The sequence below is a fragment of the Plecotus auritus genome (genome assembly GCF_963455305.1).
Source record: "Plecotus auritus genome assembly, chromosome: 5".
In the NCBI taxonomy this organism is placed as follows: domain Eukaryota; kingdom Metazoa; phylum Chordata; class Mammalia; order Chiroptera; family Vespertilionidae; genus Plecotus; species Plecotus auritus.
In genome coordinates this window covers 136,685,835-136,708,985 of record NC_137776.1, presented here as the reverse complement: position 1 = coordinate 136,708,985, position 23,151 = coordinate 136,685,835, and the positions used below count along the sequence as shown (strand labels likewise).

The following is a 23,151-nucleotide window of genomic DNA, read 5'->3' as shown; positions in this document are numbered from 1 at the left end:
GGAAGCAGCTAAAGCATGTGTATATGTTGTTGAGGCCGAACATAGTACTAACCCAGGCATATAGGCTGTATGCCCAGTACCCAAAGTCAGGCACACCACTGAACTAAAAGCAGCTTGGGGCCTCAGAGCATTCCCTGGGAAGCAACTCTGTTAGTCTGACTGTTTCTGATGGCCAGACTAGGATTTGTTGGTAATGTCCTCTAGAACCTTCTGTCATTATGAAGCTCAGCCTTCATCAATCAGAATTTATACAGCTGAAGGACTATACTCATATCCTAAAAGACTTTAGTCTCTGTGAGGCACACTATTGTGATTCCCAACTTTTTCAAATATAAGTCTTCTCACTTTAGCTTTCAAATCTTTGTTCAAACAGAATATTTTTAATCCTCACCTGAGTATGTTTATTTATTTTAGAGAGAAGGGAACATGGGGGGAAAGGGGAGAGAAAGAGAGAAATATCGATGTGAAAGAGAACATCAATTGGTTGCCTTCTATATGTGCTCTGACAGGGAATTGAAAGCACAACCTAGATACGCACTCTGACTGGAAATCGAACCCGCAACCTTCTGGTATATGGGACGAAACTCCAACCAACCAAGCTACACCAGCCAAGGCTCAAAGCAGAAAATTTAACACGTTTTACTTTTTCAGTAAGTATTATAAAAGTACACTAAAAGTGAATATACTTTTTCAGACAATACAAGGCCTGGTTAATTAAGTAATGCTTTTAAATATTAATCACCATTTTTCAGATTGGGAATTCTGGTGCAAATGTTATTTTCCTGAGGTTATACTGTAGTAAATGGGGGAAATGATACTTGAACATGGGTCTCTAAAGTTCATTCAAGAAAATTGTTAAAATACCTTGGTTCCAAACCTAAAAAAATGTATGTGGATTTCTTTCATTTACTCCTTTCTTTAAAAAAAAAAAAAATAGAAGAGGGGAGAGGAAAGGAGGGAAAATTTGAGTATCTAAACCAGGGGTGGGCAAACTTTTTGACTCGAGGGCCACAATGGGTTCTTAAACTGGACCGGAGGGCCGGAACAAAAGCATGGATGGAGTGTTTGTGTGAACTAATATAAATTCAAAGTAAAGGAGCGGAGGGGAGAGTAAGAGAACCCTCCGCTCTTTCGGATCCACGGGCCAGATAGAACAGCCGAACAGGCCGAATCCGGCCCGCGGGCCGTAGTTTGCCCACGGCTGATCTAAACTCTTCCGAGTGTTATCATGTAACAGGTTCCAAGGTACAGGATAAAAAAATGTCACAGAACAAATTGCTCTTAATGTGCATCTTTTAATTTACTAATCCTATCTAATAAAAGAGTAATATGCAAATTGACCATACCTCCGCCACATCCACAAGCCACACCCACCAGCCAATCAAGAGCAAGTATGCAAATTAACCCAAACAAGATGGCTACAGACATGGAGAGAGCAGAAGGCTTGGGTTTCCCCAGCAATGGAGGAAGCCAAGCTTTCTGTCTGCCCTGGCAGGCCCTGGACTCCACTCAAGGCTACAAAGTTTCAATTATAGAAGATAAATAAATCCCAACAAAAATGGCAGCAGCCACCGAGCTGGAGAGAGCAGGAGGCTTGAGTTGCCCCTGGCGATGGAGGAAGCCAAGCTTTCTGCACACCCTGGAAGGCCCAGACTTCCACTCAAGGCTACAAAGTTTCAATTATAGAAGATAAATAAATCCCAGATACCAGGGCTTCAGCTTGGGTCACCAGGGGCCATGGCCGGCCTGCAAACCACCACAGGCCCCTCACCCAGGCCGCCCCACACCACAAGGGAACCCCGACCCTGATCTGGGATACCCTTCAGGGCAAACCAGCCAGCCCCCACCCATGCACCAGGCCTCTATCCTATCTAATTAAAGAATAATATGCAAATTGATCATCACTCCAACACAAAAGATGGCTGCCCCCATGTGGTCAAAGACGACTGCCCCCATGTGGACACAAGATGGCTGCCACAAGATGGCCAGCAGGGGAGGGGAGTTGGGAAGGACCAGGCCTGCAAGGGAGGGCAGATGGGGGCGATCAAGCCTGCAGGGGAGGGCAGTTAGGGGTGACCAGGCCGGCAGAGGAGGGAAGTTGGGGCTGACCAGGCCTGTAGGGGAGGGAAGTTAGGGGCAAACAGGCTGGCAGTGGAGCGGTTAGGCATCAATCAGGCTGTCAGGGGAGTGGTTAGGGGGTGATCAGGCTGGCAGGCAGAAGTGGTTAGGGGCAACCAGGAAGGCAGGCAGGCGAGCAGTTAGGAGCCAGCAGTCCTTGATTGTGACAGGGATGTCCGATTGTCCGTTTAGGCCCGATCCAGGTAGGGCCTAAACAGGCATTTGGACATCCCTTGAGGGGTCCCAGATTGGAGAGGGTGCAGGCTGGGCTGAAGGATACTCCCCCCGCCCTCCGTGAACGAATTTCGTGCATCAGGCCTCTAGTAGAAAATAATAAAAAGGTAATACAGATAGGGCAGTCAAAGAACAATCTTTTCTCTTAAAAGCTATTTAACTAAATATCTGACATTGAAAAATAGTTACATATGATGGAGTTTTCCACATATTTTATGAATATAAAAAGAACATGTTATATTCACCAAATAAATTTAATTATAAAAGTATAAGATGGAGTTTTAAAAACCATGAAAATAGATTCATGTGAATAACAAAAAGCTTAGTCTTAAAAACTCACATTCAATTATCTACAATAAGGTATACAATAGCACAACAGATAAAATTTACTATTTTTTTTCTAAGTAATTAACCATTCTCCCCTAACAACCTAAATAATTTAAGACCAAAAGACTACTACCTGCAGCTCACTGAAAAGAACCATGCACTCGGGGTCAGAAAATAGGAACTCTATACACTAACTAGCCAGGCAAATTAGTTTACCTTTCCTGACCTCAGTTCACGCATCTGTAAAGTGGAAGAATTGAAACAAATGATCTCCCTGACCTTACTAACTGTGACAGTCTAAGAAGCCATATTTGAAAGTGTTCCATTTTGAGAGAAATGGGAATTGCTATGGGATTCATGAAATAGGTCCTTTCTAATTAATTATAGACGGACCTTGGTACTTTTTCCACAAAGGGGCAGTTCTCTTTCCAGGAACTTCCTAAGTAACCAGCTATATACTTCCTAAAATCCACATGAAAAACCAGATTCTATACCAATTTTAATGTGTACATTAGTAGAAGCAAAAAGGAAGAAAACATCCCTTCCATATCAATTTCAGAAATTCCATATAACCATTTCTTCCTAGCAGAAAGCATTTTAAAAAAAGAAAGCAAATTGTAAGATGGCTGTAGAGTAGCTGGAGGCTGCCTGCACTTGCTCCCAACCATGAACCATATTTACAGCTAAACTACAGAGCAATCGACTTGAAAAACCAACTGAAGTGTAGCTGATATGAAATATTATATCCAAGGATCACTGAAGAAGCCACATAGAGACTGGTAAGAGGAACAGACACACAGAAAGAGAAAGCCCCCTTCAAGGTACAGCAGGCTGAGAGGCAGGAGGGATAGTCTATCTCAGCTGCAAAGCTCCCCCTCCCCACTGTGAATACAGGGTCTCAACCCCACACAGGGATCCCCAACCCAGAACAACAGAAGAGCCAGGAAGAAGAGCTAGTAGAGCATGGAACAGAGGGAGTCAGGAGGGTTCTGTCCACCTGGAAGACTCGGACACACCTTGCCATTGAAGGAGTGATCCCATTGTTAGCAGGAGGCTGGGTGGAGGGGAGCATAGGAGAAACCTGGGGGATATCTGTAATACTGTTAATAATAAAAAATAATAAATTTAAGAAAAGCAAAACTTAACCCACAAATCTTAAAACTATTGCACTAAAAGACAAAAAACAAAACAAAAAACAAACAAAAAAACAACTTGAAGAGTATCTCTTTTAAAGTTCCTTATTAACCATTTTTAAAGTGTATAGAAAAAACCTAGATGATTTTTAAAAAAATGTACTAACTACATGATTTTCAACTAACTACTATTTTAAAAACATGAGTCCAGTATGCATACTTATGGATTTTGAATAAATCTATTCAATGTCAATATATTTTTTTTAAAATATATTTTATTGATTTTTTACAGAGAGGAAGAGAGAGGGATAGAGAGCTAGAAACATCGATGAGAGAGAAACATCGATCAGCTGCCTCCTGCACACCCCCCACTGGGGATGTGCCCGCAACCAAGGTACATGCCCTTGACCGGAATCGAACCCGGGACCATTCAGTCCACAGGCCGACGCTCTATCCACTGAGCCAAACCGGTTTTGGCTCAATGTCAATATATTAATATTGTAACACTACCCAAAGTATGTCATGTGATGTTATTATATACCAGAGGCCCAGTGCACAAAATTCGTGCACAGGAGGAGCGGGGGTGTCCCTCGGCCTAGCCGGCACCCTCTCCAATCTGGGACCCCTCGAAGGATGTTCGACTGCCTGTTTAGGCCCGATCGGGCCTAAACAGGCAGTCGAACATCCCCCTCACAATCCAGGAATGCTGGCTCCCAAACACTCACCTGCCTGCCTGATTACCCCTAACTGCTTCTGCCTGCCAGCCTGATCGATGCCTAACCGCTCCCCTGCCAGCCCGATCAGCCCCTAACTGCCCTCCCCTGCCAGCCCGATTGCCCCTACCTGCCCTCCCCTGCAGGCCTGGTCACCCCTAACTGCCCTCCCCTGCAGGCTTGATCGCCCCCAAATACTCTCCCCTGCAGACCTGGTCCCTCCCAAATACCCTCCCCTACAGGCCTGGTCGCCCCCAACTGCCCTCCCCTGCCGGCCTGGTCGCCCCCAACTGCCCTCCCCTGCAGGCCTTGGCCCCCCAACTGCCCTCCCCTACAAGCCTGGTCCCCCCCAACTGGCTTCCCTTGTAGGCTTGGTGCCTCCCAACTGCCCTCCCCTGCCAACCTTGTTCCCACCAACTGCCCTCCCCTGCCGGCCTGGTCCCCCTCAACTGCCCTCCCCTACAGCCTTGGTCACCCCCAATTGCCCTCCCATGCTGGCCCGGTCACCCCTAACTATCCTCCCCTGCAGGCCCAGTCCCCCCAACTGCCCTTCCCTGCTGGCCTGATTGCCCACAACTGCCCTCCCCTGCCAGCCATCTTGTGGCAGCCATCTTGTGTCCACATGGGGGAGCCATCTTTGACCACATGTGGTGGCCATCTTGTGTATTGGAGTGATGGTCAATTTGCATATTACTCTTTTATTAGATAGGATTATTCAAATAAAAGAGTTCTGTGGTTCAGATTTAAAAATACTGCAATTCTTTCCCATAGCACTACTCAGAGCCTTTAAAAGACTAATAATAGGAATTTAAGACCTCAAAAGAAGGGCCTTCATGCAGTATCTCCCTGCTTTTGTAACCATAAATGAACTAATGTTTTATGAAATATAGTTTGATAAATTCTGTACTAGGGTTGATGATAAATCTATAATCTAAACAGGAAAACATGAGATGGCTTTCTATGGGTCAAATCTTATTATAACAAATACCCATACAATGAACATTAGGGCATTTTAAAACATTGGTAATTTTGAAACAGAGATAAGCTTCAAAGAGTGTTTGATATAAGGAAATAATCTAAAATAAAAAAAATTAAAATATTTCTTAAGTTGGTCCTGATATACTATGATTTATTTCTACTTTAGCATGATGGAGGAGTGAGTGCAGGAAGTATGATTCAAAAAGGAGTGGGGGAAAGATGAAAATCATTTACAAAATTGATTTCTTAGCTACATCAAGAAATTTCAAGTGAATTGGACTCTCTACATGTTATGAAATGTTTCTCAGCAAGTTTAATTATAGTATTCTAAATGATTAGAGATTATAAATTACAGACTATGTAGAAATGGACAAGACAGAAAATATAGACAGCCTTCGAGAAAAATCTTCTTGGGAAAACAATTGTAAGAAAATATACAGATGATGTAGCCTGGGTTACTACAGAGGCAATGATAAAATAAACAGGAGCGAAAGCGAATTAAGTTACCTTCCCCCTTGAGTAAAGAGTTATTCTACTCCAACTCCCAGCACGTCTCAATTGTTCAATTTAAATATATGCTCACTCACTAACTCACACGGTGAAGCCTGACATGCTGGCAAGTAAATGTCCATATTCACAGTGAAAACCAGGTAAACACTTTAGTATCATCAAATTATAATGATTGCACATTTTCCTAAGTGATGACACATCGCTGTGAGGGCAATCATCACCTCGAGTGAGACCTGTGCATTATGACTACTCGGCATGAGGATGCTGGTGACAGGAGCGTAAGTGGACCAGCACTGACTAAGCATGCACAGGCTGTAGGCCATGGACTGAGAGTTTGAAAGTTCATGATAAAGATCGGCATCCCCATCTTCTGGAAGTATCATCAGCAAAAAGCATTTATTATCACACAGAAGGAGGAATTTGTGCCCCAAGTCAGGGACCAGACACTAACTGGCTATTAATTCAGTGTGGTGGAAGAACATGGAATAATCTTTCCTAACACACATGGAAATATACCAAATAAAAAGAGGGAATATAAAGAACCTAAAATGAATATTAGAAACTAAAAATTGTACATAGTAAAATGTCAGCACTACAAAATGAAAAAAGAAATTGGAATGGCTTTTGCTGAAAAAAACTTTTACTATATTTGAGAAAAACATTCATAATCCTCTAGCTACTAAAATTTTTACTATAACTCAAGACAACACAATATTTCTTTAGTAAATATGAAAATGCTGCTGCAGAATCTTAATAAAAAATTATACTTGTTAGGAAGAAAAGGTTTCTAAAGATGTATCCTTTCTCTTGACCAAGGGTGCACATTTATGGCATGACTGGCTGCAGCTGAGATACAATCTGAGCCCATATAGCCCAGATCAAAGCTAACTGGACTCCATGGAAAATGAACTCATAATCTAGACCTCAGCAGTCATGATCTAACCAACTGAGCTAATGAGCCATATAAAATACATGTTGGCATGAGATATTTACTTTGAATCATTTCTGTGCTTAAATAGGCCATATAATTTTAGTCAACTTTAGAGATGCTGTTTTCCCAAGGTTTTGTGAATAAATTGACTCACTGATCACACATTTACCTATTATATAAAAGGTCAGTGGTGGGGTAGTTTAAAAATACACAAGGCAATATGCAAAATTTAGAGTCTATATAGGAGTGAAAACTGTAATAGGAAATAACTATAGTACATAATTTAACAGCAATAACTAATGTTTATTGGGTGTTCACTATTTCTCAGATATTACACAAAGCACTTTTGATAAGCTAACTATATCCTTCTCATAGAGGAAAAAAAGTGAAGCAGGTTGTATTAACTTTCACAAAGTCACACACTAGTAATCTCTCACCCTGCCTTGGAATAATGATAAATGACTGTGATAGATATTGTAGAGCTAACTCTCTCAACACTCATTCCAACTACCCTTTTCCTTTGCCACCTTCTAGCATATGGACACGAAAGCTACAACTCTTATTCCCAGATTGCTGGCTGCTAACGATTACAAGGTGACACAGTTATGGCCAATGAAATGAAAGCAAAAGGAAGCTAGGAGTTTCTGGGAAAGCCTCTTTCTGTCCCCACAACCCCTTTCTCTCTCTCTCTCTCTCTCTCTCTCTCTCTCTCTCTCTCTCTCTCTCTCTCTCTCTCTCTCCTTCTCTCTATGTCTCCATATATATATATATATATATATATATATATATATATATATATATATATAATGTGATATATGATATTATGTGATATTATATGTAATATATACGTACTCTAGACAGAAGAGAGAAGGTGAAAAAAGAGGTCTTCTTTTTATAAAGCAAACATTATCTTTATGTAATAAACTCGGATATTTAAAATACAAGTCAAACATCTACATTAATAAGAGTCCTCAGTTGTCAGCAGTGCTTTAGAGGCTGATTTTTCTAAAGACCAGCCAGGAGGGCCTGTATGTATAATAACAGCAAAAGATCTCAGAGTGTGTGCACACAGAGAAGGGGGGCAGTGGGGTCCTGAGCAAATGACACTACACAGTGCTCTTGTCTCATGGCCAAAGACAATGCTTTTTTATTTCAGATGTTTTCAGTATTTGAATATCAAATAGTTTATTTATACAAAATAGTAATTTAAAAGAACTTACTCCTAGTAGTTCAGTGTTGTAGAAATTAGATAATCATATTTCAAATATATGTTTTCCTCATAAAAAAAAGCATTAAAAAATTCCTGGAAACATTCCCTTTTGAACTATGCAAGAGACAACTGAAGTACTTTCTACATTAATCAAGAATTTCCACATATATTTCATTATATTTGGATTTTGTGTACCATATATACATGCAGTCCAATTATTCACATACTGTATATATAATCTATATATATATATAAAAGCCTAAGCGACTGGCCAAGTGGCTGACCAGTAGCTATGACACTCACTGACTACCAGGAGGCAGACGCTCAACACAGGAGCGGAAACCACAGGCATGAAAACATGGAACAGACTGATTAATCTCAAAGAGAAGGGTCGGGGGAGGGTGGGAAGAGATTAAACCAAAGATCTTATATGCATACTAGAGGCCTGGTGCATGGATTCGTGCACCAGGGGGGTCCCTTGGCGTGGCCTACACCCTCTCGCAATGCAGGACCCCTCAGGGGATGTTGGATAGCCAGTTTCGGCCTGACCCCCGCAGGCCCAATCCAGACAGGAAGGAGCCCAATCCCTGCAGGCCAGACCCAGACAGGAGGGAGCCCGATCCCCACAGGCCCAATCCAGACAGGAGGGAACCCGATCCAGTGCATTGAGAGTCTGTCCCCTGGTGGTCAGTGCGCATCATAGTGACCAGTTGACCAGTCGTTCGGTCGCTTAGGCTTTTATATATATAGATAATAAAAAATCCAGTTCTACATTGTGCAAATACCTAACACTATGTGGTGCAAATATAAAATAAGCCTTATTGGAGAAAATCTTACAGGCTGACATATAGCAGCAGAGGGAGCATAGCTGGACTGGATACACCATGGAAATTGCTCCAGTAGAAGATCTCCGGCCTCAAGCAGGAGAATTAAAAAGACTCCCACATAAACTTACATTGCTCCATTGGTATAGACAGTATCGCTTCCTTCCACATACTGCACCTGAGCTGGGTAGACATGCTGTACCTGTTGCACAGTCTGTACCTGCTGTACCTGAAAAACAAATATTAGGACCTTGGTGAGTGATAGATATGAAAAAAATACACTGCATTAGATTTACCTAAAAGATTTTTCTAGGTTGGTGATCAACGTGAGAATGGCTTAAGATGTGATCCTTAAGATCCTTCAAAGATAAGTGCATGTTGGTTGGGCCCAGATCGGCTGCAGCAATGAGGCTGAAAAAATTCTAAAACATTCCTGTAGGTATGTATATACACACTTCAAATGTTTAGGGTGAAAATTCTGAAAGCTTCTCACTATTTTGAAAATTTAAGAATTCTCTTCCCCTGGGTTGTTAAAGCTAAATTTATTTTTTAATTAAAAAATTCATGATAGAAAATTTCAAACACTTAAATGTAGAATAAATATTACAATAAAACTCATTTATTCATCATCTAAGATAAATAATTGTCACAGGACCTCATCTTTCAACCTCTCAGAGGATTATTTAAAAGCAATTGCACAGACTGCATCATTTCGCTGGTAAATATTTCATTTTGTTTCTTAGAGATAAGACCTATTTTTAACATGAACACAATATTAATATCACATATAAATATCAGCCATTCCGTAAAACCACCTAAAATCCAGTCATAGTTCAAATTTCTATGATTATTCCAATGTCTTCTTATTGTTGGTTTGTTCAAATCAGGACCAAAACAAAGTCTACATATTACATTTGTATCTTTCCCATCTTTCTCTTTTAATATATAATAATAATCTATGATAATAAAAGCATAATATACTAATTAGACCGGATGTCCTTCCAGAAGACCTTCTGGACAAAGCCAGGGCTGCAAGGGAAGCCCGGGTCCCAGGTGCCTGCCAGCGGCCAGAGGGAAACCCGGGTCCTGGGTGCCAGAGGGAAACCAGTGCCGGCAGCTGGGAGAAGGAAGGCCTACTCTTGCAAAAATTTCATGCATCGGGCCTCTAGTCTCTAATATTTTCCCATCCTTTTTATTTCTTGATTGTTCCTTGTTGAAGAGACTGGATCATTGTGTAGAATTTCTGGAATTCTAGATTTGGCTGATAGCATCCCTGAGATGAACTTTAATAAGTTCATGTGTCCACAGCATGTAATATAATCGAGTAGATCATGGGCCTTGAACAGGTTCAAAATTTGAAAAGCTGTGCACTTCCCATGGCATCCTATCAGCTGTCATGTAACAACTGGTTGCCTCTCTTTCTATAATCTCTACCTAATAAAAGAGTAACATGCTAATTAACCGTACCTTTGCGATGCCCACCAGCCAATCAGGAGTATGCAAATTAACCCAACAAAGATGGCGGGTTAATTTGCATATGCAGGCGCTGAGCGGCCAGGGGTGGGGCGGGATGCTTGGCAATGCCGCAGGCGTTCCGCCCCACCCCAGCTGCTCTGGGCCTCTGGGCAGTGTGGGAAGGCAGAAAGGCGCCTCCAGGCCGGAGCAGAAAGGCGGCTCCGGGCCAGAGTGGAAAGGCTGCTCCAGCCAGAGTGAAGGCATTGCTGGCAGCCAGGGAAGGAAGGCCCATTCTTGAACGAATCTTCGTGCATCGGGCCTCTAGTCCTATATAATAAAAGGCTAATATGCAAATTCAGCAACCAGTGGAACAACCAGTCGCTACAATGTGCACTGACCACCAGAGGGCAGATGCTCAACATAGGAGCTACCCCCTGGTGGTCAGTGCACTCCCAAGGGGAGCGCCACTCAGCCAGAAGCCGGGCTCCCAGCTGGAGAGCACAGCAGCAGTGGCGGGAGCCACTCCCGCCTCCGCGGCAGCGCTAAGGATCCCTTGGGGATCCCGGACTGCAAGAGGCTGCAGGCTGGGCTGAGGGACCCCACCCCGGTGCATGAATGTCATGCACCAGGCCTCTAGTGTTACATATAATCAGTGGGATCAGTTGTTGTCAGCCGAATGCATGTATCCATGTTTTACCTGAGGATATTAGTAGTCAATGATGATCATTTTCTAACCATAGTATTTCAATTAATAATGTTGCAAGTTTAGTTAGTCTAATTCTGCTATACATTTTCATTTATTAGTAGACTTCTATAATGAAATATCTCTCAACAATAATTTGGTGACTTTGAAATAGGGTTGTGCGGGAAGAATAAGGTAAATACATGATTGTTTTCTTGAGCCAGTATGAAGAATGATGACTTTATCCTCTAGTTCCCTCCCAGTGTGGTTTTGCAATGGATTTTTTAGTTTGATTTGTATCCTTATGATTCTTGGCTTTTGAAAATATTTGATACTTTTCAATCACAGAAGTTTTTCTTCTAAAACTGTTCCATCTTTGACAAATGGCAGTCCCTTCAAATAGAATCCTGTTTCTTCTGACATGACCACAGTAATCTTTAATTCTCCTGCTTTTTGCCATAAGATTGTTCCAGATTTATCTCTCACATTTGCTGTCCTAGATCTTGAATCAACCATTTTTTCAAAGAGCCTGGCTCCTATTAGCAAGGAGAAATATATGTATAAAAACTGTTTAGGAAAGCAATTTATAAATGGGCATACTGTTTGACCACTCTGTGATTTTCTCTACAGAAATACCTAACATCCAAGGAGGCACTGTTCAATATTATTAAAGAACTAGAGGCCTGGTGCACGAAATTCGTGCACAGGGTGGGTGTCCCCTCAGCCCAGCCTACACCCTCTCCAATCTGGGACCACTGGCTCCTAACTGCTCACCTGCCTGCCTGCCTAAATGCCCCTAACTGCCCCCCTTGCCAGCCTGATCATCCCTAACTGCCTCTGCCTGCTGGCTTGATCACCCCTAACTGCCCCCCCTGCTGGCCTGGTTGCCCCCAACTGCGCCCCCTGCCGGCCTGGTTGCCCACTACGCCCCTGCCAGCTTGGTAGCCCCCAACTGCCCCCTGCCAGCCTGTTAGCCCCCAACTGCCCCCCCCCCCGCTGGCCTGGTCACCCCCAACTGCCCCCCCTTGCTGGCCTTATTGCCCCCAACTGCCCCCCCTGCTGGCCTGGTCGCCCCAACTGCTCTCCCTGCCAGCCTGGTTGCCCCTCATGGCCCCCCCTGCTGGCCTGGTCGCCCCCAACTGCCCCCCCTGCTGGCCTGGTCCTCCCCTCACTGCCCCCCCTGCTGGCCTGGTCACCCTATGCAGCCTGCTGTTAGGTCATTTGGTCGCACCTCACTGTCCCCCCTGCCAGCCTAGTCGTCCCACGCAGCCCGCTGTTCAGTTGTTTGGTCGTCCCTCACTAACTGCACTGCTGGACTGGTCACCCCATGCAGCCTGCTGTTCAGTTGTTTGGTCGTCCCTCACTAATCCCCCGGCCTGCCTTGTCGCCCCATGCAGGCTGCTGTTCAGTCCTTACTGTGAGGGCGTTCTGACCAATTTGCATATTATCCTTTTATTAGTATAGACACAGTCTGTAAGAGCAAAAAGTTAGAAGAAGAAACATTAATGACTATCAAAAGTGGAGTAATTAAATAAATTATAGAAAAACTATTCTATAGAAAATATGGCTGATGTTAAAAGAATAAAGAAAGATTAATATGTACTTTAACAGCAAGACTTCTAATACATTATCAAGTGAAAAAATGTTTCCAAACAATACTTACAGTGTGATTTGATTTAATGTTTAAAATATGCATATACTGCATATATGTGCATATAACTGTATATTTATATATACTAGAGGCCTATTACACGAAGATTCATGCAATAGGCCTTCCTTCACCTGGCTGCCGGCACCGGTTTTCCTCTGGCACCTGGGACCCAGGCCTTCGCTCTGGCCACCACCTTCCACCTTTGCTCGCTGATTCCGGCCGGAGTCTGCAGGCTTCTTGCTGATTCCGGCCAGAGTCTGCAAGCTTCTTGCTGACTCTGGCTGGAGTCTGCACACTTCACTCCAGCTGGAGTCTTTGCTTAGCTTTAGCTGGAGCACTGCTCCTATAGCTCCCTCTGCTCCCCGCCCTCCCCCTCCTAGCAGGCGTCCTGCCCCGCCCAGCCACTCCACACCTGGAGCAGCTGGGGGGCGGGGCCACTGCCACCTTTGTCCTGCTAATTTGCCTATTCCCTCCTGATTGGCTGGTGGGCATCGTGGAGGTACGGTCAATTTACATATTTCTCTTTTATTAGTGTAGGAAAGCCTAAGTGACTGTTATAATGGAACGGCTGGTTGCTATGACATGCACTGACCACCAGGGGGCAGACGCTCAATGCAGGAGCTGCCCCCAGCCCACAAGCCCCGATTGCCGATGGGGCCTGCCGGCCAACCTCTTGGTTTCTCCCCTCCCCCCCGGCCAGTAGGCCCCAATCCCCCGGGTTGGGATGGGGAACCAGGGGTGGGTGGCAGTGGATGCAGCCTGTTTCTCAGGGGTCTGAGGGCCGGCTCCCTCCTCAGGGCTGGTGGCCAACCTCCCGGGTCCCTCCCCTGATCCCTCTCCTGGTTGGCAGGCCCCAATCAGCCTGCCACCCACCCACCACAGTGGCGGATGGCCCTTCCCATGCCAGCAGGCCCCGATCACCTGATTGGGGTCTGCTGGCCAACCTCCCTGTCTCTCCCCCTGGCTGGCAGTTCCCAATCGCCTCTAGTATCCAATAAAATGATGTGGGGATAATTGGACAGATACATGCAAAAAAATAAAACTAGACCACCAACTTACACCATAGTAAGAATAAACTCAAAATGGATAAGAAACTTAAATGTAAGTCAAGAAACCATAAAAATCCTAGAAGAAAAAATAGGAGGCAAAATATCAGACATCTCACATAGCAGAATTTTCACTGATACAATGCCTAGGGCAAGAGAAACAAAGAAAAAATAAACAGATGGGACTACATCAAAATAAAAGCTTCTGCATAGCAAAAGAAACCAGCATCAAAATGAAAAGTGAACCCACTGTAGGGGAGAACATATTTGCAAATAATACATTTGATAAGGGGTTAATTTCCAAAATATATGAAGTACTCATACAACTCAACAAAAGGAACACAAACAACCCAATTAAAAAATGGGCAGAGAACCTGAATAGACACTTCTCCAAAGAAGACATACAAATGGCCAAGGGACATATGCAAAAATGCTCAAATCACTAATTATCAGAGAGGTGTAAATTAAAAAGTGAGGTACCACTTCACACCTGCCAGAATGGCTACCATCAATAAATCAACAAACAACAAAAGTACTGGCAAGGATGTGGAGAAAAGGTACCCTAGTACACTGCTGGTGGTAATGCAGACTGGGAAATTTATAGTTTTAAATATTTTTATTAGGGGAAAAAACAATGCAAGAAATCTAAAGTTTAAACTTTAAGATGCTAAAAAATGAAGGAAAAATTAAACCTCAATTAGGAAAGAGGAAATGAAGAGCAAAAGAACCACTGAAACAGACATCTAAAAAACAATAGAAAAATCAATACAATGATAAACATTACGGAAGACTTAGGAGTAAAAAAAGACACAATTTTGAATACCAAGGATAAAAAGTGAAACACATCCTAAAGACAAAAAAAAATGTACAATAAAGACAAATTAATGCCAATAAATTCAACTATATAGATTAAATGAATAAAATCCTTAAAGGCTACAAATTACCAAAGAAAAGGGAAAAACAATATATACTGAAATTGAATACCTTCTTACAGAGGAAACAAACTCCAGATTATTGGTGAATTCTATCAAACATTTCAGGAAGTAAAAATAAAAAGCCAACCTAAAATAAATGTTTTACTAAGAAAAGAGTAAGGGAACATATACCATTATTTTAATGAGACTAGCTTTTACCATGAGACCAAAACCAGAAAGACATTACAAGAAAAGACGACTACAGAATAATTTCTCTTTTGAACAAAAACACAAATATCATCACCAAAATACAGTCCTCCCGGTGTATTAGAGGGCATCTGATTCCAGGACCCTGGCAGTTACCCAAACCCAAGGATGCTGGAGTCCCTTAAATAAAATGGAGTAGAACAATGCATACGATCGGCCCTCTCCCTCAGAGTGTTCCCAAACATGGATGGAAAATACTGTTTTTTATCTGTTCTTGGTTGAATTCATGGCTGTAAAAACCAAGGATACAAAATGACTGTATATTTATTGAAAAAAATTCACATATAAGTGGACATGTGCAGTTCAAACCCATGCTTTTCAAGGGTTAACTGTACATCTATCTCAGCAATACATTTATTGAACAATACATCATAATCAGGGGGGGTATAGCCAAGATTGCAATGTCATGCTTAATATTTAAAAATCCATGAATGTAGTCCACCAAATTTATACTAAGAGAAATTATATAATTATCTCAACAGATGCTATAAAAGCATCTGACAAAATTCAAATCCATCCTATATACTAAAAGCCTAATAAGAAAATTGTTCGACAAGGAGTTTGACCGCTAGCTATGATGTGCACTGTCCACCAGGGGGCAGCGTGGAACAGAGCCAGGCCAAGGCATGTGTGAGCGGGGGTCTGATCACCCCGCCGACTGCCCCGCAGATGGCAACCAGTGGCTGGGATGGGGAACTGGCGGTGGGTGGCAACAACCAACCTCCCGAAGCGCCCAGGCAGGGGGCTGTGACCTCTTACCAGCTACCTGGAGGCGAGGGTGACAGGGACGGAGGTGTGATGAGAATGCTGGTGTCTGCCAAATTTGCTCTCACTCCCCCTACTACCCTCTGCCAGGACGCCAGGACTCATGCGCTGGGGAAGCCCCCCACGCTCAGTTGCTGGGACCCCGCGAGGAACCCACGCTGCACCCGCACGGCCTCTTCTAGGTGAGCTGGACCACAGTCGCCGGGATTGCAAGGGCCGGACGGGCTCCCTGTGGGTTCGTGCAGGAGCCGGTCTGCGAGGCCAGACGGGAGAGAGCGTGCTGCCTGCCCGGCTTCCTTGTGGTGCCGCTGGGTGGACCAGAGGCCCACACTGTGCTCCCGCCCGTGGCATCCGGCTGCGCTCACTGCATCTCTGCATGGGGACTTGGGCGCCATGACTCAGGCAGAGGGGGGCGCAGGGGCCTGCCCTTCCATGCCAGATGCTTGTGCTTTGATTGCCCGCCAGGCCTAGGGATCATACCTGTGCAAGAATTTCGTGCACCTGGCCTCTAGTTCATGATAAAAACAAAACAACAAACTCTCAGTAAGCTAATGCAGAAGGAAACTCTCAATTAGACAAAAGGCATCTATGAAAAACACAAATATCATACAAATTAAATGGTGGGAGTCAGAACTTTAGCACTTCAACAATATTCATTCTGTTTAAATTCTTTAGTGCTTTCCTATCACACAAGATGAAAAAATAATTCAGACTGGAATACAAAAATCTTATGAATGCCTTCTAAACCTTGATGGGTGTTTTAAAACACAGCTTCTCTGCTCCTTTATAATTATACATTAAAATTTTGCACATTATTGCTACCTTCTTATAGCTCATGTTTTTTTCCTACATAAACTATCTCACCTAACAACAGAAAGCCACCATTTTCCTTCCAGGCCTCATTAAAAATTTTGTTTCTCTAAAAAAACCTTCAGTAACTTATTTTATCTCATAAGAGACTGACTATTCCTTTCTGTTTTCTCTCTTAGGACTCATTAATACAGGCGGTAGCACATGGCTTAGGTTCTCAATTGGTAGTACTTTATGTAGCCAATATGATGAGGTGGCAAAATCAGTTAATTTGGAAGTAGAACTGATTTTAAGTACTTGTGCTGATACTTGCTGTATGTATATAGGGATGGCTGGTTTATTTAAGTTTTAATTGCCTTGTGTGTAAAATAGAAAATATATCTACTTTATCACAAGGAATTTTTGTGAGGATACAAAACTAAAATATAGATACAAACAAAGCATGGTATAGGCATATATGATAATTATAATACGTTTTGTAAGTTAGTGAAATTATTAAATACTTCAAAACTAAGAGTCTTGCCTTCTACATCTGTGTAAATTCCACCTTTACATCTCACTTGGTTTTAGGCATAAATATGCACAATATATGTTCACCAAAATTTCCTTCAAATCATGTAATTCTATAATTAAATCATAAATGAAACTCGGAAAGTGTCAAGAATCTTGGAAAACAAGTCTTGGATAGATGCTGGCTAATGCATCTCGGATGGCAATATATAAATATGTCCCTTGATCACATTGACATTTTATAGCACAATGTAAAAATAAGGCATAATTCTTTGCATTATCTACCAAGTTAAGGAACTGAAAAAGCAAGTGAAAGACACCTTATGTATATGCCTCATTTCATCAATGAGAAGTTAAGATCCTTGCAAAGTTTTAAGTTGAGGATTTGTTATTTTACTTCCTTTCTTTCTTCCTTACCTTCTTCTTCCCTCGCTCCCTGCCTGCCGGCCTGCCTGCCTGCCTGTCTCCCCCCCCCCCCCCCCCCCTTCCCTCCTTCCCTTCCTTCCTTTTTGGACAGCAGGGCTCTATTATCAATAAAAGTGACTTGGAGAGCACAGAAATGCTGCCTTCTATCTTAAATTGAAGTCAGATCCAGGAAGAGATAGGTGTCTATAGAACCAGTCTACGGAGATTTACAAACCCAGTCACAGGATGGAGAATGAGAATGAATGGCAGAATTCTAGCCTACCCGTACTCCTGAAGCAAGTTCACACATAGAGAAGTAACATTTATATTGTTGCTATATTCCCAAAAGCCCAATACAGTGTAAACACACTGTAAATATTTAATAATTACTCAATAATTAAATAATGTCCTGTACCTAGCAAAAGACATGCCCACTGAATATCTGTAAAATTTATCAGTATCTTCTTAATGTGAATAAATGTATTAGTCTTTCAAAAATATAATGAAGCCACCATGGAATGCTTATTATTCCAAAGTGAACTGATAAAACTTTTAATGCCATTTAATGTATCATTAAAAACCAAAGGTGAAATTAAAAATTTTTTTGCATATTTCTTGCCTAAAATAAATTGTGATTCAAATTTGTTCAAATATTATTTGATATTGTTCTTATGTTAAACATTAATTTCTGTTCAAATATTTACTAAATTATAATTTATTATAACTTTATTTTTTATTATATTTGCCAAACTTTAGCGCAGGAACTATTCAAGTCAGCATTGCTAAAAAAAAGAAAAAAGGAGAAACTAGCATTCTGTAGGCATTTCATTACCATTCCCAGGGACTATATTTTCCATCCATCTTTGTGGAATTTATAAACTGTCACACCTACCAAGCCCTCTGAGGAGAGGAAAAAAATAATTAAATAAACCCTACAGGATATTAATTCTCTTAATCTCATTGTCTTTCCCCAAATAAATTTCAGATGTGTTTCCAAACAGAATACACAAATATCTTTCATCACTTTTGAATTTTAATAAACAAGAAAGTGATGAAAATATGAACTAAAAAGAGATGGACAAAGATGGAATTAGCAGAAATAATGGACAATTTCTATAATTAATTGTCCTATGAATCAAAATAACTTTTGGCTAATTTCTCAAAGGTTACCTAGTATACCAGAATGTTAGAGCAATGAAGTCTAACCATAATAACCTTCTGTACCAGAAATTTATCCATTCTCTGTCAACTAAAGGGAAAAAAAAATTATCCCCAAAATACAAATATATGCAATAATATATTTACATTCAAAGACACAAGATGAATTAAACAATTGAACACTTTCTTACATATGTAAATGAAAGCACCTTTTATTGCTATTCAAATATAGTATTATAAATACTTTTGCTTATTTTTATATATTTTTATAAGTATCCTATATAATAAAAATCTAATATGCTAAGTGTCCAGTTGTCCATTCAACCAATCAATGCATAATATGCAAATGATATGCTAAGGCTGCTCAACTGCTCGCTATGACATGCACTGACCACCAGGGGGCACACCAGTCACTTTGATGTGCACTGACCACCCGGGGGCAGACACTCTGACCGGTAGGTTAGCTTGCTGCTGGGGTCCGGGTGATCGGGACTGAGCAAGATGGGCCGGACATGCACTGGAGCCCTCCCACAATCCCTCCTCAGCTAGCCAACCTCCTGTGTCCCTCCTGGGCCCTGATCTTGTACCAGTGGGGTCCCTTGCCCTGTCCTGTGCCCTCTCCCAATCTGGGACCCCTCGGGGGATGTCGGAAAGCTGGTTTCTGCCCGATCTCACAGGCCAGGCTGAGGGACCCCACTGGTGCACGAATTTGTGCACCAGGCCTCTAGTTATTTATAAAATAAGTGAATACCAAAATAATTTACATACCACAGGCAACTGTGCTAGCTCAATAGGATCAATTAGTATATTCTGAGGACAAATTTATGCAGTATGTTGTTTTGGATGTGGTTCAAGAAAAATAAAATGAATCACATTTCAAAACAAATCCCTTTCAATAATAAATGAAACCATTTATAATAGTTAAGCCCATTAGTCAGCCAAGAACAATACTAGTCTCTTTGTAAAAATGTCTTTATTATGTCAGGCTCTTCATTGCCTTTCTCATATAAGAGCATTCCTTTACACATTTGGTTGGTACCAAACATTTCAAATCTTAGTACTAAGAATTGTCAAAAATTGCTTCAAGGTTGCTTTAAGAGATCTACAAGAGATACAAGAGAGCTCTTAGCAGATTAAAAAGATGGGATATTAGAATATCTTCTAACATGGGAAATATTAGAGGCTGCTATGTGGTTGACCAAAAGTGAAGCAGGAGAGGGATCACATTGAAACAGTTATTAATAAAAGGTCAGCAGGGACATAAAACATCCAGAGAAACAACTCATTCAATATTTCTAAACCAGTAAAACTGTAGGGAATTGAAGGGATTGAAGAAAGATAAATAAAAAAGATGAGAGAGCACAGGGTGGGTATGCCAGAAGGGAAGATGCAAGACAAGAAAAAACATAAAGAAAAAACTGATTTCCTCCACAGGCATGGGTTATGGAAATAGGAACCATAAACCTAAAACGGTGATTTTCAGTCTTGGTTAAAAGTTAAAATGGGCTGTTATATGTCACAATGCTATTTAATAAATCTTGCCAAGTAGGAATCCTACAAACATTTTGAATGCTCAAAGCAATTTGAAGACAAGGGTATTTATACTTGACGATTACAAAATTACATTGAACAAAGCGCATGGTTAAGTGACAGGATGGTTTGGGAAAAAACGTTAGTTAAATTCTCTCCCATTGGGCTGGCTTACTGGGAAAGAACAAGAAGTTTCCCTATATTTTTAACATTAATTTGAAGAGTTTTTCCTAGGAAAGTCAATAACTACAAAATTCCTGTTTAACCTTATAGGAATGGTAGTCATTCTACTTGAAAGAATGAGATGAATGTGAACTTTTGGAAAACAGAGTATTGTTCATTTCAATGACAGACTTCCGTTTATGTAAAAAATGGAATTTGTTCGATTGCACTGTGAATTCACACCTGGCCCAGTGTTAGTTGATTCTCTCACTTATAAACTATGCAGCTTCTTCTGTTTTTCAGAAACAGGTTTTTGGATATGCTTTTCTCAGACTGTAAGTAAACAAATGAGGCTTCTAGCACATTCAAATCAAATAAAAATCACAAAGCCTGACTCCTCAACAGGGCTAGAGCTAAATATGACACTCAAACTTTATAGGAATTATTTACTAAAACTGTACGATTGCTATGGGCAACTAAAAGTTGTTAGGAAAATGTAACAATTATTGCTACACTTGGACTTCAAGTAGAATCATATGAAGGCTGATATAGGTCCTGCTCATTATTTGCACTTCTGACCATATGAAAACGAGGGTATCAATTGGGAGTGAATTTGTTCAATAAATCATCCTTTAGTGCCTATTATCTATCCCAAAAATATCTGACTAGCATCAAAGAGTGGAAGCTACTTGAAAGAGGTAAAGCATGCTTCCGAAGGCAAGAGGGGAAGTGTTTCTGGGAGCAGGGATGTAACTCTGAACATATTTAGTTTAAAATGATTTCTCAATGACAAGTTCAATGGATATTACAAAAAATATATAAACCTATGTATGTAAGTCAAAAGAAACAAAGTAACAACTACCTCCTACAAGTGAAGAACATTTTTAAAATCATGATTAATAACGTCTTAAACATTATTTCCCTTGGGGCCCAGGAGGACTGACTGATACTAAGATTCTACTAAGCTAAGTAATAATTTCTGGAAGGAATTTACTAAATCACACTCTGGTGAGCAGGAAAAGCAAATGAGCTAGGTATACCAACCTTACTGCATATACTATAAATCATACTCTTAATAAAGACATAAATTCTCACTAAAAGGCTTTCTGCTTTAGAGAGCTTTACATTTCATACATGAATTAAAACCAAATTAGTTACTTGTACCAACTTATTAGTCACCTAAATCACTAAAATACATGGGAGGCACTCATATTACTATCATAGCAAGGGCCAAGTTAATTTAAGCAAACTGGTGGTGTATCACCTACTTTTTAGCAATATCATACTTTATTTATTCCAATTCTAACCTATCTAATAAAAGAGTGATATGCAAATTAACCATCACTCCACTACAACCACAAGCCACGCACACCAGCCAATCAGGAGCGAGTGTGCAAATTAACCCAACAAATATGGTGGCGGCCACAGAGCGAGCAGGAGGCTTGGGTTTCCCCAGCAATGGAGGAAGCCAAGCTTTCCGCCTACTCTGGCTGGCCCTGGCCTCCACTCAAGGCTACAAACTTTCAATTATAGAAGATAAATAAATCCCAACAAAAATGATGGCAGCCACCGAGCTGGAGAGAGCAGGAGGCTTGAGTTGCCCCCGGTGATGGAGGAAGCCAATCTCCTGCAGCCCTGGCCTGCCTTGGCCTCCTCCACTACAAAGTTTCAATTATAGAAGATAAATAAATCCCAACAAAAATGGCTGTGGCCACGGAGCAAGAAGGAGGCTTGGCTCCACTCAAAGATACAAAGTTTCAATTATATAAGATAAATAAATCCCAGATACCAGGGCCTCTTCTTGGGTCACTGGGGCGAGTGGCCGGCCTGCAAACCACCACAGGCCCCTTGCCCAGGCCGCCCCATGCCCCAAGGGAACCCCCACCCTGATCTGGGACACCCTTCAGGGCAAACCAGCTGGCCCCCTCCCATGCACCAGGCCTCTATCCTATCTAATAAAAGAGTAATATGCAGATTGACCATCACTCCCACACACAAGATGGCTGCCCCCATGTGGTCAAAGATTCTGCCCCCATGTGGACATAAGATGGCCACCACAAGATGGCCAGCAGGGGAGGGCAGTTGGGAGGGACCAGGCCTGCAAGGGAGGGTAGTTGGAGGCAATCAATCCTGCAGGGGAGGGCAGTTAGGGGTGACCAGGCCGGCAGAGGAGGGAAGTTGGGGGCGACCGGGCCTGCAGGGGAGAGCAGTTAGGGGGTACCAGGCCTGCAGGGGTGGGCAGTTAGGGGTGACCAGGCCTGCAGGGAAAGGCAGTTGGGGGGGACCAGGCCTGCAGGGGAGGGCAGTTAGGGGCAATCAGGCTGGCAGGGGAGTAGTTAGGCATCAATCAGGCTGGCAGAGGAGTGGTTAGGGGGTGATCAGGCTGGCAGGCAGAAGCGGTTAGGGGCAATCAGGAAGGCAGGCAAGTGAGCAGTTAGGAGCCAGCAGTCCTGGATTGTGAGAGGGATGTCCAACTTCCCGTTTAGGCCCGATCCCAGTAGGATCCTACCGGGTTTGGGCCTAAACGGGCAGTTGGACATCCCTCGAAGGGTCCCAGATTGGAGAGGGTGCAGGCTGGGCTGAGGGACACACCCCTCCATGCATGAATTTCGTGCACCGGGCCTCTAGTATTTTAATAATAAGTGACATATAAATACAGTTTCAAGAGATTCAAACAATGAAGAAATAATCATAATAAAATGTGATTGCTTCCTGCTTTATACTCACACCCACTTCTTGCTATTCCCCTTCTAGGAGATAATGACTAACCACAGGATAACACGCATTCCTCCAATCCCCTACCAAGAAATTCACCTTT

The 23,151-nt window shown here is 42.2% G+C and overlaps 1 protein-coding gene across 2 annotated transcripts in view; it reads right to left on the bottom strand.

The window, feature by feature from the left end:
- RFX3 (regulatory factor X3) overlaps positions 1 to 23,151 on the bottom strand; it is a gene marked incomplete at its 3' end in the record, with an annotated part of 289,919 nt that overhangs the window by 102,239 nt on the left and 164,529 nt on the right. For both annotated transcript variants that reach the window (XM_080671371.1, XM_080671370.1), the window contains exon 3: positions 9,110 to 9,207. In XM_080671371.1, the coding sequence (XP_080527497.1) occupies positions 9,110 to 9,207 (98 nt within the window). The remainder of the gene's footprint in view (positions 1 to 9,109; positions 9,208 to 23,151) is intronic.